We start from the raw sequence: 16932 nt of genomic DNA on the forward strand, positions 1-16932 counted from the left end.
ATCACACTTCTGTTTTTCTGTCATTCTGCTGCATATTTGCTAAGTTGTTGGAGACCATTGTGCTCTTCATAACCCATTTTGGGTTTTAGCTTCTAACAGATGGCCTCTGATTTCATTCTAATACGTTGGTATGCAGAGCAGTTCTGGGACCACTCAAAGACTGCAAGATTTCGAACTGTTTGGATGCAAAATGCACCTGATTTATTTCCCCTTTTTGTGCAGTAGCATTTTCTTATCTTTCCCTCTTAGTCTTTAACGGGACCTCACTAGCACGCTCAGTTGTAACTATTTACCCCTTGAGGCTCGTTCATTGATGTAGCATTAGGAACACATACCCCTTCCTTGTTCCACCTCCTCTGAAATTGCTTCTATTGATGTGTTACCATGGTAACTTTACAACCAAAGTGCACTCTTCTTATTGGCAGGTGAAACAGCTCCACTTTGCTTTTAGTGGCTGAAAAATACAACAATTAATTATAGGTTGTGAGGCAACAAAACACAAGCCAGAGGTGTTTTCTGTTTACTAATAGTCCAATAAAGCAGGGAGGATTTTTGAACATAACTTTCATAAAAAAAACAAAAAACAATAATAATAAAAAATACTCAGAGCCTTGTAAATATAGTAATTACGACCTATACATTTATATCCCATAAACTGATGAGTTGGGAAATTGCTGAGTACAGGAGAAAATCCTCCACCAATAATAATAATAATAATAATAATAATAATAATAATAATAATAATAATAATAATAATGGCAGCAGAACATCCAAAATGACCACATCAGGATTCCTGTCTGAAGTTTTTCCGCAGTCCAGATGTGCAGTGCGCCTCCACAACACCCCCGCGCAGCAATGTGAACACGCAGAGCCTCTGCAAGGGAGATTTGTCAAGTCAGCCAGAACCAGAGAGGAAACCAGGCAGCCACAGCAGTCACAATAAAGGCTTTTCCTTTAGATTGATTTATTTAATAAACTTGTTAGTAATTAACCAAAAATATCTACCATTGTCTGTGTAAAGCAGGTCTATGTGGGGACCATGGTGGTTACGGAGGGAGGAGTTTCAGTGTCCCTGGGCAGACACTTCACCCGCCTTGCCTAGCCTTGCCTTGCCTTGCCTTGAATTGCCTTGCCTTGCCTTGCCTTGCCTTGCCTTGCCTTGCCTTGCCTTGAATTGCCTTGCCTTGCCTTGCCTTGCCTTGCCTTGCTTGTCAGTCTGTTCCACGGTAGCTGTGGCTGCAGCTACAGTCCAGTAGCTTGTCAATGGGAGAGTGACTGAAAGTAGTGTGAAGCGCTTTGGGATCCTTTTGACTAGATAAAGTACTCTGCAAGAACTGCAGCTAAAATATTATAGTATTTTAATTATTTTTACACAATTCTAAACAATAGAATCCAAGAAATGGTATACCATGTATGTAGTACATTTTTCCATTAGATCATGTCAAAGTGTATACAACACTTTTTCAACACATTACAAGAGACTGTACAATCCTATAGTAGTGATGTTATAGGATATAATTACATAGTATCATTTTTCATTATATCCTCTCAGTGTGCACAATATTTTTTTTACTAATCTCGCCTCTGTGCCCTGTAGCCACAGGGTAACCACAACTGCCCTGTGGTTACAACTGAGTAGTAGCCACAGGGCAGCTGTGGCTACTATCCAGTAGCTTGCTACCACCAGCGTGTGAGTGTGTGTGTGAATGGATGAATGACTGTAGTGTGAAGCGCTTTGGACTTGTCTTCTGGAAGTCTTCTGGACTTGATAAGGTGCTATACAAGTATAAAACAATTTACCATTTAATCTATAGTAAACAATGCTATCACAGTAATGGTGTAGTATATCATAATTACTACATATAGTATATTTTTTCATTATATCATCTCAAAGTGTGTCCAACTACTTTGCACTATACTGTGCTATGCTATATAATAATAATGTCATAGCAAAGTGACATAATTTTCCATTATATCATCCCAGTGTGTGCAATTATTTCAGTATGGTATACCATGCTGTACTATATACTTTACTACACCATACTATACTACACTATATCATACTATGCAATACAATACCGTACTATACTATACCATACTATACTTTACTATACCATACTATACCATGGTATACTATACCATATTGTGCCATGCAATACCATAAAATACTGCACTATGCTACGCTATACTGCACTATACTATACTACACTATGCTATACAAAACTAGATTAAACTGTGCTACGCTATACTATTCTGTATCACACCACGCTATGTTATACTATACTATGCTATACCATACTATACTACACTATACCATGCTATGCTATCCTATGCTATACTATACTATACTATACTACACTATACTATGCAGTGCTACATTATACCATGCTTTACTATACTGTACTGCGCTATGTTAGCTTGTACTATACTATACTATGCTATACTATACTATACCATACCATACCATACTATACTATACTATACTATGCTATGCTATGCTATGCTATACTATGCTATGCTATGCTATACTATACTATACTATACTATACTATACTATGCTATGCTATGCTATGCTATACTATACCAGGCTATACTAAACTATACCGTATCATGCAACACCCATACTAGACTAGACTATGCCATACTACACAACACTGTATACCTTGTTATGCTATACTATACTATACCATACTATATTGTGCTTTGCTGCACTATACTATGCTAAACTATTCTATGCTGTACTACTACTATATTGACACTGCAGCCAAGTTTATTGGAGCAGGAGCGGCCACAGTTGGAGTTGCTGGATCTGGTACTGGAATTGGGACTGTGTTTGGTAGTCTCATTATTGGCTATGCCAGGAACCCATCTCTGAAGCAGCAGTTGTTCTGATATGTTGCTTCAGTATAATAGAATGCTGAACTGTACTATAGTACTGCACAGCACTATATATTATGTTATGCTATACAATACTATACTATATCGCGCCACACAACACCACACTACGCTATGCTATACTGTGCTTTACTATGCTACGCTATGCTATACCACACTATGCTATACAATACTATACCAAGCTATACTAGACTGTACCATATTATACTATGTCAAACTATACCAGGCAAGACTATGCAATTCTATACTATGCTGTGCCATACTATACTATACTATACGATACTATACTATACTATACTATACTATACCATATTACACTATGCTACACTATACTGTAACAAATTATACTATGCTATACTATACTATGTTGTGCTGTGCTACACTATACTATACTGTGCTGTGCTATACTATACTATACTATACTATACTATACTATACTATACTATACTATACTATACTATGTTATACTCTGCTGTACTATGCAGTGCTGTCCCATACACTGTTCTATAATGTACTATATTGTGCTATACTATACTACAGCATAATATATTATGACAGTATACTATAGTATGCTATGCTAAACTATTAAATACTATACTATGATATGACGTGCAATACTATAATATATGTTATGCTTCATACTATATTATGCTACACTATGATATACTACAGTATGTTAGTATGTTATATGCACTAAATTTTGTTATCTCTTCTAATATAAATTGACACACGGACGTTTTTGTACTTCCACACTACGCTATACTATACCAAACTAAGTATGTTGGCATACTTAGCAGCTATGCCAACATGTATTGTGTTGTAGTCTAATTTATTTTACTTTACAATATTCTACTAAATACTATTATATACTTCAATAGTATTATCATTTAGTGTAATTGTGTACCTCATCAAACGGAATGTATAGATACTATGCCGTTGTATTATGTACAGCACATGTTATTATCTGTAAATATATGGTAGTTTAGAACAGTGTAGTTCAGTATAGTTTAATCGAACTGAATAATGGTATTCTGTATCATTAATCATTGTGTCCAAGTATACTATTTCATTAATACTACAGTGTGCCTGCATAGTGTAATTTCATAGTAAATTACTTTACAATATATGCTACACTGTAATTCTACACTATGGCACTACGTACGTTCTCAATATATTAAATGACTCCAATGATATTGGAGAAATGGGGGGTGCAATAAAATAAGACTGTGTTTGATTATTTTTGGTTCGCTTAAAATCCCTGACCGGAAGCTGGACGTCAGCACTCCGTGTAACTTGACCACTGTAGAGAAAACGGAGCAGAAGAGCGAAACATGGCGACTTCGAACAATCCGCGGAAATTTAGCGAGAAAATCGCTTTACATAATCAGAAGCAGGCAGAGGAGACAGCAGCATTTGAAGAAGTGATGAAGGACCTGAGCATAACGCGGGCAGCCAGGGTGAGGACATCGCTTTCTGGCTTTTCTCCTTCCTCTGTCCGGTTTGTTTGTAGCGAGCTGTCAGATGTGGGTTGCAGAGCGCGGCGGCAGGCAGGCAGGCAGCAGGCAGCAGGCGGGCAGCAGGCAGGCAGGCAGGCAGGTAGGCAGCACACAGCCTGGCCAGCAATGGTAAACAATAACAAACGACATTCACTGCCAGCTGGAGCCCTGCTCTCCCTCAGCTCACTGCAGACGGAGCAGGCAGCAGATATCCGTCATGCAGGGATAATATGGATTGTACGGTCTCTAATATGAAAACAGTTATTGTAATATTTAGCTTTGCGGGAGTGCAAAGCGAAGGGGCGTGCATGCCTGTTTGACAGCGCGCGCCCAGGCGCTGCCGTGTCCTCCCCTCCTCGTATAGTGCTTTCTGAGGCTCTGATACATACGAACCAGAACCTACATGCACATGTTTACTGAAGTCAATGATTTGCATTTATTTCCATCGCTTGCATGGGTGCCAGTGACACGGGCTGTGCACGTTCATGAACGCGGCTTAGGGAACTAGTCCCAGGCCCCTGTACACCGATACATGAGTGGCATGTATGTCAAATATAAAAGCCGTGAGATTACGTGAAATTTAAGCCACACAGCACAAATCCAACGGAGAAAAGCTGGGCTACAGCTGCTGAGTGGAAGCTGGGTCCTGATTGCTGTTACAGTGGAAATGTCATGAGACTGCAGCCAGCCAGGTCAGGTTAAAGACCAGAGGAGACGCTGCTCATTACTACGTCTGTTAACAGGTGGATATTTTTCTATTTTACTGCTGGAGATAGAATGGCGTGTTAACAGAAATGTGATTTGATACGTTTAGCAATTAGATTTCATCCCAGGAGCAGTCCAAGGTTATGTGTGGCCCTAAGCAGAAATTAATTTGGGGGCCCACTTTCAGCAGATCTACTTACAAACAGAGTATAGATAAAAATGTGATTGTTGCTCAGTTGATATATGACACACTGTTAGCATAGCGTTCAATTTGTCAAACTTTATCTTAGTGTGTAAACAAACTAAGCATTTGTAGATCACTCTTAATCATAGTTTTTATCCATAAAAATAAATTATTTAGATGAGGAGTGATTTGGTTCTTTCAAATGGAAGACATGTTTTCCATGTAACAGAAAACAAAATGGACAGCTGCAAATGTTAAAGTAGGGCAAACATTTTGGTCTGTATTTAATTCAGCTCAAACAAATGTTCCCTTTGGTCTGTGCCATACAGACCTGGGGGCTCCTATTGAGGGTTTCTCACTTTGATTTTCCCTGTCATGTTATGGTTTTAGACTACATTTACATGAGACTGCCATCTGGAAGCTGCTGGTCTTTCCAGATGTGGATTGGGGAAAAGTTTCACTTTCAGGCGGCAATGCCTTAAGACCTTGAATCCTCTGTAGTTGTCATGCCAGACCACTACATGGCACTGTGATTTTAGCATGTCACCACAATGCACATGTGTTTTTGACCTGCAGCTGTGATTGCTGGAAATGTAGAAATGAGAGGCTGGATTGCAACAAAAAGGTTACAGTTTCATTGAAAATCGTCTCTATATAGACAGGGCCTTAAAGGGACAGTATTATGTATTTATCAGCCATGTTATAGCACAATCTAGTAACTATGTTAACTTCGGTTGTCATAAAAATGCTATATATGTAAAACATGACTTAAGAGAAATTTGACTTCATAATTTAACACCTTGAAATTAGGCCTCTGTCTCTTTAAAAACTCATGCTCTTTCTGAAACTCCACCTTCAGGAAGTCATCACAACATGGCTCCTCTGATAACCCTTTACAATATTTTAATGAGCTCAGCAAATGCTCCGGATCTCTGAGGAGGATGTGTACCTTTAGGGTGGCAGTCAGTCCACCCAAGCGGTTTGCATAGCTTAATGGTTGCCATGGAGATTAAAGGATTTATCAAACATTAAATAATCAAAGCAAGACTCCAGGTATATTTTTGATGAGGGAATAACATTATTACCTGACGTAAAACCCCCAAAAGTGAATTTTACACAACGCTGCCCTTTTAAAAGTTCCGAGCCTCTTGGTCTCCATTGGAGCATGTAATTCTTGACAACAGACAAGGTTGGGCTAACCAACTGATGTACCAGACAATGCCTGGTGGGCTGACACACATTTATGGGCTAGCCTGGTGCTGTCATAATTTAATAAAAAAAAGGTTATTGTAAGTAGTTTTTGTTTACATCGATGGACCATTGGTGAATTTTCTTGAAGGACATTGGGCCAATCCGATGAAATCTCTCAGCACTTCTGCCCGACCCTCCCGTCCCTTTTGACCAAAGTTATTAGATTAAATTTGAGCTGGCCGGACTTGGTGAAAAGTGCGTGGCACCACAAAAACAGAAAAAGCACAGACGAGATGTAGAAAAGCTGTAAGAAAAATGGTTTATTAAAAAAAACAAGTTTATTAAAAAAGGTCTGCAAATGGATGCAGCAAAATGCGCAAAAATAACCCTGATGTTTGCTATTGCCACCACAAGCTGTACTGCAGCTTCAGGGGCACAGCCAGAGAAACAGGCAGAATTAGCAATTCAGGGGAACTTGTCATCAAAGGAGGATGAAGAGAGGGACCCAGGTCAGATCAGCTGCTGTAGTCAAAATGTTATTATGCAGTCAGAAAAACATTGGAATAAACATATATTTCATGTTTATTCCAAAAGACATCTCTAGCAGAGTTTCTTTCACATCCACTTTCACTTTAAGATGGCAACTGTGATCATCTCTCCCATCATGGGTCCAGTCCTGACCACAGAGTACCATACATGATCAAATACAGAGAAACTAACCCTGGGATCAGATGCTTATAAAAGTCCACTTGTGCTGCAGCTCTAGTAATTGTTCTTATTAGATTTTCTACCCTGCCAACAGTGAGCAGTGGGTTTCTATGAGCTGTAAGTTAAAGGCATGTCCCTTCCCGTTCTGGGAGAAAGGAAAGAGACAGCTCTGCAGACAGAGCTGCAGGTGTACATTTTGCAACTGTACATCTAACCATCAACAGACTTGGAATGAAGGTATGGATGGAAGTACCTCTCAAAAGTATTCACACCCCTAGAACCTTTTCACTGCATGTCCTGTGACAACCAAAAATTTCATTGTACTTTGTAGGGATTTTATGTGACAGGCAATGCACTTGTAACCAACATAAATCAATATGTGGTAGAACCATCTGCAAGTCTTTTGGATACGTCTCTACTACCTTTGAACACCTGGAGGCTGAACTTTAAATCCCTAACTCTTTTTGAACTAGTATTGACTCAGTCAGAGCTTGTGACCAGGAGTTATTAAGAGCTGCCACCGGTACTCTACTTAAGTCTGAGTGTAATGTCTTCATACTAATACATAAATATCTCTGATCTAAATGATTCCATTGTATCTCTGGCTGTATGCTAAGGTTCGCTGTCACGCTTGAAGGTGAACATCCAGCCACGTCTAAAGTCTGCTGCAGCCACTAGCTCCCTCCATCCAACCTTTAGCTCCATCCAGCTTTGCATCTGAAGAACTACATAACATACATGTTATATGGGGAGAATAGTGAAGTAACTGAACAGCGTTTTGCATGTGGAGCATAAAGTTCAGTTTTAATTTCATTTGCCCGGAGCGCCTCCCTCTTTCCACAAGTTTGCTGTGTCCCCTACAGGCTTGTGGCTAACTTCGTATGGCTTTCTTTCAAGGATTTAGTAATCTTGCCACTTTTCCACAAAGGCCAGATTTGTTGAACACATGCCAGCTTAGTATTTTCTGCACTTATCATTGAATACAGAATCACTTCACGCCATATATGAAGACCTTGAATGCAATAAATGTTGGATAATTAACCTGTATAATCTCAAATTTTTTCCTGCAAAATAAGTGCATGCATTTCAATCCTTGGACCTCCCTAACACATGATATTTATGAATTATTACTTTTTATGTTGGTTATGTTTATACTTGGCAACAATTGTTGCCGGTGGGAAACTTCATAGTCTATATTACACAAATATGGCCCATTTACACATACTGTATATAAAGATATGAAAAATCATGACATGCATAATCTATTATAACAAAGAATGGCTACAAGAGTGTTCAGAAATATTTTAGATACATAAAGATTCAATGCCACATCCAGCAGATGTCATTGTCTCAATGTACCGAGTGACCTTTGACCTCATTTAGTTATTTCATCAATGAGGCAAAGTCAGATGAAAATGTTAGTATGAGGAAATGTGCATCTGGGAGGAAATTCTCCCTGTTCTACCAGACTAAGAACTACACCTTGGCTCTGTCCTAAAGTAGCTTCAGACATGGCATAGTCTTGTATTGGTCATTCAGTGCACAGACTACACTTTGTGGCCGTTTCGGGGGTGAAATAGGGGAGGGGTTCAGCTGTGGGACGACAGTGATGTAGAAGACATCATTTTGAGGTTCCTTCAGGTTTAGAAGATCTAAAATATCTGATAGTTTTAAGCTGTGTGGGAACAGCAAGACATAGAATAAACAGCAAAGCTATGGACTCATATATACTGTATTATGCTATGTATTATGCTAGCGGCAACAATTATTGCCATGCTTACATTCACTCTTATGATCAGAAGATGAATGAAGGGATACAATTTTTTATATATCAGTAGAAGACACTTGAAAGAACATATGTTCAAAATATTTTATTTATTTAAATATTTTACTGACTTCCTTTTGTACAAGTTTGCGACAGACATTTACCTCCAGGGTCACAGGCAGGAAGTAAAGAGGTCTGGTCATGTGACCTTTCACACTAGATACATGAAATTGATACTGCTTTAAGTAGACACACTATTATTTTATTTTAAAACTTAAATTAGCTGCCAAAAGTCAAAACAATTATTTTAGAGCTTCCAGAAGTTAGAGAAAATGTCTGGCAACAATTGTTGCTGGTGGGATTAAACGGGTTAAGCATGTAGCCATCGAGTGTAATAAGAAATACCATGTTTGAGACTATTTTTAATATTTTGTGACCCCAGTTGTTTAATGCAGCATAAACAGTTTTAGAGGGTAAAGAGATAAAATAAAGCCTGTAGTTGTTGAGATGAAAATAATAATCAAATTTTGAAAGTAGCTTCTTAGACTACTGTGATCCCCAAGCAGAAAGACTTTACCAGTTTTTATTTAATAGTAATAATCAATTTTATTTATAATGCCCTTTTTAAACAAGACATTGCCCAAAAAACCTGCAGCTGGAAAAGGAGTTTTCAGAGACTGGAAACATGTTTTCTCTGTCAGAGAAGTTTTCTGAGTCTGAGCTGTTTGCTGCAGCTGCAATTGCAATGAAAGATGTCTCTATATAGTATGAGGAGATTAATACAAAAGCACTATAAGGGTTCAAGTATTTTCTTCTCAACAATAAGTTTTTATTTAAAAAATAAGTTGTTTCTAACCAGTATTGACCGTTTAGGAATAAAGTCTTTACTCTGGGGTACTTTATACAAAATGTCACATGAATGCGATGGATGTGTATGATGACTTTCTTACTGACCTGATGTTCTGTTTGCAGCTCCAGCTGCAGGACACAAAGTATTTGCAGATGGGATCGAGCCGTGGGCAGTACTACGGAGGGTCTTTGCCAAATGTGAATCAGGTTGGAAGCTGCACTGCTGATGTGTCTTTTCAGGTGAGACCTTACCAATATAGCTTCTCTTTTCAGCAGTTGGGTGAATTTGGGGCTCAAATCAATTTGTTCAGTTTGCCGGTCAAAATTAAATTACAAACATTGCCTCATAGACAATAACGTCCTCGCCTTTTATTTGCCACAGTCGACCAGATGTAATAATTTAAAGAACAAGGTAATTCCCAACCCAACCATTGATGTACCTGGAGAATATGGAACAGAAAAGTACCACCTGTCCTCCGTCATCTGCCGTGGTTCTGACCAAGCCCAGTTTTATACGTACATAATCCATGAACAGCAAATACTTAAGGCTGTTGATGAACATGTCTTCACTGCAGACAGCCGCTGCAGTGAAGACATATTCAGAAGGGGCTTCATTTACCTTTATGAGAAGGAAAGGAAGAAGACAAAGACCGGGTAAAAAGATTTAATGCGACGGTTTCTCCTCTCGAAAGCGATTAAGGTACTTTCGGAGAGGAGCTAGAAATTTCTAATTTGGTTGAGGAAAATATCACTGATGAGAAAATAACCGAGCATTTTGAGGCTGGGGACGTTTCAGTAACTGGGACAGAACATGTGTTGATGAGTTCAGTTACTTAAACATTCATGACAAGAGACAAAATCTTCTGGGATCAAAGGGTAAAAAGATTAGACAGGTTTCCTGTTTGCAGGTTTCTCTCCGGGTGCTCCGGCTTCCTGCCACAGTCTGAAATCATGACTGTTTGGTTAATTGGCCTCTAAATTCTCCTTAGATGTTAATAAAACATTTCTTTTTTTGAAGAAAACTGTTGGACAATGGCTCAGTTGGGAGCACTGTTGCCTTGCAGCAACAAAGTCCTGGGTTTGTATCCCCTCTCTCATAACCCACTTTCCTGTCTACTACTATTAAATAAAGGCCACTAGAGCCTTTATTTCACAATAAAGGCTCTGAAACAAATAAAAGTATTTTTGACATTTAATTACAAAATGTCAGAAATACATTTTGTAATTACATTTCATAAATAAAATAGCAAAAAGAAATTTGCAAGTTTCTCTCGGGGCGCTCCGGCTTCCTGCCACAGTTTAAAATCATGACTGTAAACACATTTTATATATATACATATATATATAAATATTGGAGGGAGGAGAAACCGTCAGATAATGCGTCTGCATTTGGTGTTCCCGCTGAAAGCTTTTTTTTTTTTGTTTTGCCCCGATTTTCCCTTTACGACAATCCTACAACGTCTTGCAGTGTGTGGTGTGTTACGTGGTGGTGTGTTGAATATGCCCGATCTGAAATCAGGCATATTCAACATTGTTTTGGCCCTTTTATCGTAGCCTTTGGGGTTTTCCCTGACTGGGAGCGAGGACGCAGCCTGTTGAATGTGACAGGTAGCCAATCAGAAAGCGCGGTGACGTAAGAACGGAGGGGAATCCTAAACAGTCTTTTATCAAACGCCTTTTCTTTTTGTCACATCTTTTAAAATGAGTCTACAAACTATCACGGCAGCTTCTACATTATCATCCCTGTTTGATTATTCTAAATTCACGTATGGTATGTTGGGGGTTTTACTGGTTTTTCTTCTGGAACCGTGATGTTCGTGAGTGGAATCGGTTCATGTGTGGTGTGTTGCTCCTGCCTTGTGGCTGGACACACTAACCGATCGAACCTGTTGGACTTTTATTGGCTCTGTGGTCACAGAGGTTTGGAAAATCAGCCGACAATCCTTAAATCGTGTGAACCAGACCTAAAACTCACAAGCTCTACTTTTCTCATCTTGTCTCCACCACTGTCCTATCGCTCTCCGACTCTGGTCGCTATGGTAACATTTACATATCCCTCCAAAATAAGATAGAGATGCACCACAAAAAACTAATATTTTACTTTCATGAAAATTTTAATGACTAATGGGAGCCCTGAGCTTGTTTCTCTGCAACGAGAAAGTTGTGTCTGGGAGTGATGAGAGACAATGACACCCGAAGTGTTGCTTATGTACAGGGTTCTTGGTCTCTACCTGGCGAAGCAGTTTGAAGGCTTCATTGCCTCATTAGCCAGCCGGTCACCTTTTCATGCAGGGCTTGGAATGTGGGAATCACCTACCGGGATAAATCCATTCTCCTGTCTCTTCTCTGGGCCTTTTCCCCTTTGCAAAGAAACTTTCCAAAGACATTTGATCTGTTTCTTACTCATTTTGCTGCTTGTGGGCTCAATGTTGACGCGCAAGAACCGAGAGAATCTGGTTAAAAGATTTTCACAATAAAAGATCCTCCAGACTCAAATAATACATAAAACGGAAATATTTAATTATTTCTTGTGCAGCCCGGTACCAATTGGTCCACGGACCGGTACCGGTTCGTGGCCCGGGGTTGGGGACCACTGGACTAAAAGATGGAGGTTAGAGGTTGTCAAAATCTCTTCCATCGTTTTAGTTCAATGTGCAGAAGTTCTGGTTCTGGTTTTCCTGGATGTAATCCTCATTTATCCTGGTCATGTCTAGTCTAACCAGGATAAGCCAGGGGTGTCAAACTCCAGTCCTCAAGGGCTGCTGTCCTGCAGTTTTTAGATGTGCCATAGATACAAAACACTAGAATGAAATGGCTTAATTACCTCCTTCTTGTGTAGATCAGTTCTCCAGAGTCTTGCTAATGACCTAATTATTCTATTCAGGTGTGGTGCAGCAGAGGCACATCTAAAAGCAGTGGCCCTCCAGGACTGGGTTTGACACCTGTGCTCTAAGCTGTCTATAAACAAAGAGAGGCTTTGTGTAGAGTAAGCATGACTGTACCATGTTACACTATAGAACCTCTCCCAGCAGGAAAACTGGGATTTTTGAACTGAGTTTACCCTTGTGTGATCAGTCCTTTCTCAGTGGCGATAAGGACACAGCTTTGTGGAAATGAGGTTAACAAAACACACTAGGAATCAATTTTAGGAGATTTAGAGATGAAATTGCTTTTTGCTAGCATTTGTATTTATGTGCATGTAGGAAAAAACAATCTTACTGCAACATTCTGAACAGTTTTGAAATGCACTTTATACACAATCATCATGGGTATGAATGTCATGTCAAATTTGTATTTTCGTTCATTTTTTGAATGGTTCCTTCAGGATGCAAAAATCATACATACAGTTGTAAATGAGTAGAAGTCTTTTGGTAAAGTGCAGCTGAATGATTGTCTATGCCTTTAAACTTGACAAGTCAAGGTCTTTCACTTTGTTGTCAATGATCTGGGCTGACTACAGCTAGTATCTGGAACTAGAATTCATTTGACTGTACCATCTGGTCAAACTGCCACGTCTGTATGTGAACCTATTGTTTGATTGGTCAGAATTTAATCATGACCTACACAGCAGTGGTAAGGATTTCACAGGAGCTCGACTCGGTGTGACTTGTGGACCTTGAATGGGGTGTGTGAGAACAAACGTCTCGCAAACTTGTGACCTCGTATTGACTGTTCGGCTTCGACCGCTGGACCCTCTAGACTGGCCAACACGTAGAACAATTGGAAAATCCAGAGAACTTAATGAAGACCTAATATGGACAGCTGTAGATTTGATAAAGTTGGGAGAGTCTTTTGAAGCCTTTTCCGAATAGTTGTAGACTATCAGCTCACACAGCTGGATGCTAGTATTAGGCCATGTGTCACCACTTTAACTAGGTCTAGAAGAAGGGCAAAACTGTCTGACTCAAATAAGAGCAAATTTTTTAGTGATTGCTATGTGGAACAATGCAGCAATCACCAACTCTCAAGCCTGTTATGAACTGGAATCTTCTGCAATACTGGTGTCACCGTCCACAGGGAAGAGAAGTTTACGTCCCATGGACTGGGAAGGTGTTAATCAAGAAAGTCCCTTCTTCAGAACTGATACCTTTAAACTTGACTGACATGGAGAAGCCAAACACCTTCAAGAGAATGTTTTTTGGTCAGATAAGAAATAAGCTCATGTCACAAGATATGAAAGTGCTGAGGTGACTTAACCTCCTGCTGTTTTACCTCTGAGTGACTCTGAACTATACAGACAGAAAAAAAGAGGCAAAGTTTTTTGATGTCACACACCTCTGCTATGTTTTACTCTTACGGTGATGTCCAACACATATTTTATACATCCCAGCCAGGTTCGTCTCCTTTAGTTCTTGCTTAGCCGGCTTCATTCATGAAAGCTCACATTTTTTTTGGGACATTCTGGACTCCATTGGAGACTTCTGGACAGCTAGCAGCACTTTACAGAGAGACAAAAGGGAAAGTGTCGCTTTAAATTTCAGAACAGTGTGCCGACTGTCAAAAAAAATAGTGGTAGCAACATGCTGTGAGATTGTTTCACTGCCACTACTGGTGCATTGGGCAAAATGAATGCAATAATCAAATCAATATCTTAAAGTTGAAAAGTTATTATCAAAAGAGGTTCCTGTGAGCCAATAATATCCAACACATATTACAGCTGATATGGAAACACAATGAAATAAGCTAAGATTTTGGCCCCACATACTCGGGGATATTGTGTTTATTCTGTGAGCTGCATGTACTCCACGCACTGTCCACAGACGGCTGAGATTTCATGGTTAAGTGTACTGTTAGCATACATATCTCGGGACAAATTCTTTCATTTCCTGCAACTTGATAAGGGAAAAGATATTAGCAAGTTTGATGAGCTAGTGTCGTGATGTGAGCACTGTTTCCTGTGGAGCAGTTTACAGTGCGACACTCAGTCGAGTGACTGAGTATGCATAAAAGCCCCTACAAACTTTCCTTTGTGTGGATGTTTACGATGGACAGTCGCTCTAAGTCTGCCTACAATGATAAGCACTATCCTCTGCAGAGTGAAGCAAGCCCAAGTATGTAGGGCCTTCAGTTTGTGGAGAGACCTTTTCATAGCCATGCTCTGAAACATATTGGAAGCTTCTAGATGATTCTTAAGAAAAAACAACAAAAAAAACAAATTGGCTCTACAAATTTTGCAAGTTGCAACTTGCTAAGAGAATTGCACCAAATATTCAAGAGACTTCCTCCTAGTCTCTGTCGAGGTCTGTGTGCGACCCGCACTCTGGTGACCACGTTCACTGTGTGTGCAGACAGTTACAAAAATACTCCCACTCACAAAGTGGCACCAAACACACACCAGTTAAAGAAAACATTACCAGTGACAATAAATTCTGCTTTTTTCCCTCCTATTGTGGATAATTTCTCTCTCAGGGAAAGATACAAAACCTGGCGGGAAATCCCTTTGTTCCTACTCTTCAGTTCGTCTCTTCCTCTTCTATCCTTGAGGGGACATTGGATTGTATTATCGTCCCCTTAGTTTAGTGACAACTTTGTGGAACAACTGAGTGGAACATGATGGTTCAGCTGGGTTAAAATAGCTGGAATAGTAGCAGGATTTTGTCAACAAGGTTCAAGTGACTAGCATATAGATATGGAGACACATGTCAAGTTCTTTTCTTGGGATTTGTGTACATGTTATGTTCCTTCATTCTGGATTATAACAAATTAACTTTAAAATCAAACTTTTGCAAATCATAGTAGTCTTTTCATTAAATACTTACAGCTGCATGTTGTATAACAAATTCAAATCAATTATTTAAAGCCTCAAATTAACATGATGTTCATGGCCATACTAAATGGACGTACACTTCTCATTAAAGCTTGAAGAAAAACAGCAGACTAAATGAATGAAATAAAGAAGCAATCAAAGCTGCCAAGGTGATAGAAAAATTGGTTTGGGGAACTTTTAACACAGAACAGGATAATCGAATGCCTCTCTCTTTAGGAAAGAAGGAAAAAACATGTCTTCTTTTCACCCTAATTTCTCAGGAAAAAATCGCTCATTCAGGATAAAAAAATTTTCTGTGGTAAATCTTTGAGTACATTTTGCTGTTTATTAGGATTAAACAAGTTAAAATAATAACTAGTACCGGTATTCTACTGATGCACCAAAACTTTTTGTTTTACATTTTTTTAGGTTTAATTTGAATACTTCACTTTTGTGAAGTATTCAAAAATACTTCATAAAAGTATTAAATACTTTAATTTGAATACTTCACCTTTGTGAAGTATTCAAATTAAACTTCACTTTTGAAGTTTAACTTTGAATTTTTGAAGTTTAATTCCAGTGTTTATTTGTCATTTTGCCATGAGTCCCATTATTTGTTCTACAGCCGTTTTGTACTCAGATGCTTTCTTTATTTTCTGCTGGCAAAGGTGGGGAACATGGGCCAAACAAAGCCTACTTTAGCTAAAGCTGACTTCGAAGTTTAAGGAAGGATTTCCTTTATTTACAAATACTTACTTAATACACATAAATCTCTTTGGTGGGAAGGACCATTTTTTTCACAGTGAGTGATTCTGTTGTTTTGTTAATTAATATCTTTTCATCATCTCTCAGAATTCAGGTCTTGACACTAATAGATCTACGCGACACCACGGATTGGTGGACAGAGTCTACCGAGACCGGAACCGCATTACATCGCCCAATCGGAAACCGCTCTCTATAGACAAACATGGACGCCAGATATCCTTTACAGCTGTGTCAGTGCTGGGAGACTGGAAGTTACAGTCAACATGTTCAGTAATTCCTTAACAGATGGAAATCTTAATAGATATGGTTGTAAAGCATATTATGGTAATGCATTTTCAGTAATTTCCCTATTCAGGGAACAATCAAGTACAATTATTTTATGTTATTTTCTATTAGTGGATATAAGAATCTTCTGCTTAGACAGTAAAATCACAGATGAACCAACAACTAGTGTTCTGTTGGTGCTTTAGGTCCATAATCACTGTACTGTAGAAATATTCACGCTAAGTTTGACCAGTTCAGTTTATACTTTGTCCTTTACCACCTTCAACTGAGAGAAGCTCAGTTTCAGTGGTAGCAACTGCATAGTGGCATTTTTTAACTAGTGTTAAATAACACCAAATACTAA

The 16932-nt window shown here is 39.0% G+C and overlaps 1 protein-coding gene and 1 long non-coding RNA gene across 4 annotated transcripts in view; one reads left to right on the top strand and one right to left on the bottom strand.

Annotated features, from left to right (window-relative positions):
• Positions 1-507: 507 nt before the first annotated feature.
• Positions 508-1129, bottom strand: LOC116722260 (uncharacterized). Its single transcript, XR_004339734.1, has 2 exons — positions 1006-1129; positions 508-874 (listed from the first exon to the last, which is right to left on the bottom strand). It is a non-coding gene; the product is annotated as an uncharacterized LOC116722260 (long non-coding RNA).
• Positions 1130-4046: 2917 nt separating this feature from the next.
• crtc1a (CREB regulated transcription coactivator 1a) overlaps positions 4047-16932 on the top strand; it is a 132656-nt gene continuing 119770 nt past the window's right edge. Inside the window, exons 1-3 of one of the 3 annotated variants that reach the window (XM_032566466.1) lie at positions 4047-4352; positions 9917-10033; positions 16392-16517. In XM_032566466.1, coding sequence (XP_032422357.1) covers positions 4227-4352; positions 9917-10033; positions 16392-16517 — 369 coding nt within the window. In that variant the 5' untranslated portion in view covers positions 4047-4226. The remainder of the gene's footprint in view (positions 4353-9916; positions 10034-16391; positions 16518-16932) is intronic. The other 2 variants (XM_032566467.1, XM_032566465.1) reach the window with 2 other exon arrangements.

The sequence above is a fragment of the Xiphophorus hellerii genome, chromosome 6 (assembly GCF_003331165.1).
Source record: "Xiphophorus hellerii strain 12219 chromosome 6, Xiphophorus_hellerii-4.1, whole genome shotgun sequence".
NCBI classification, from domain to species: Eukaryota; Metazoa; Chordata; class Actinopteri; order Cyprinodontiformes; family Poeciliidae; genus Xiphophorus; species Xiphophorus hellerii.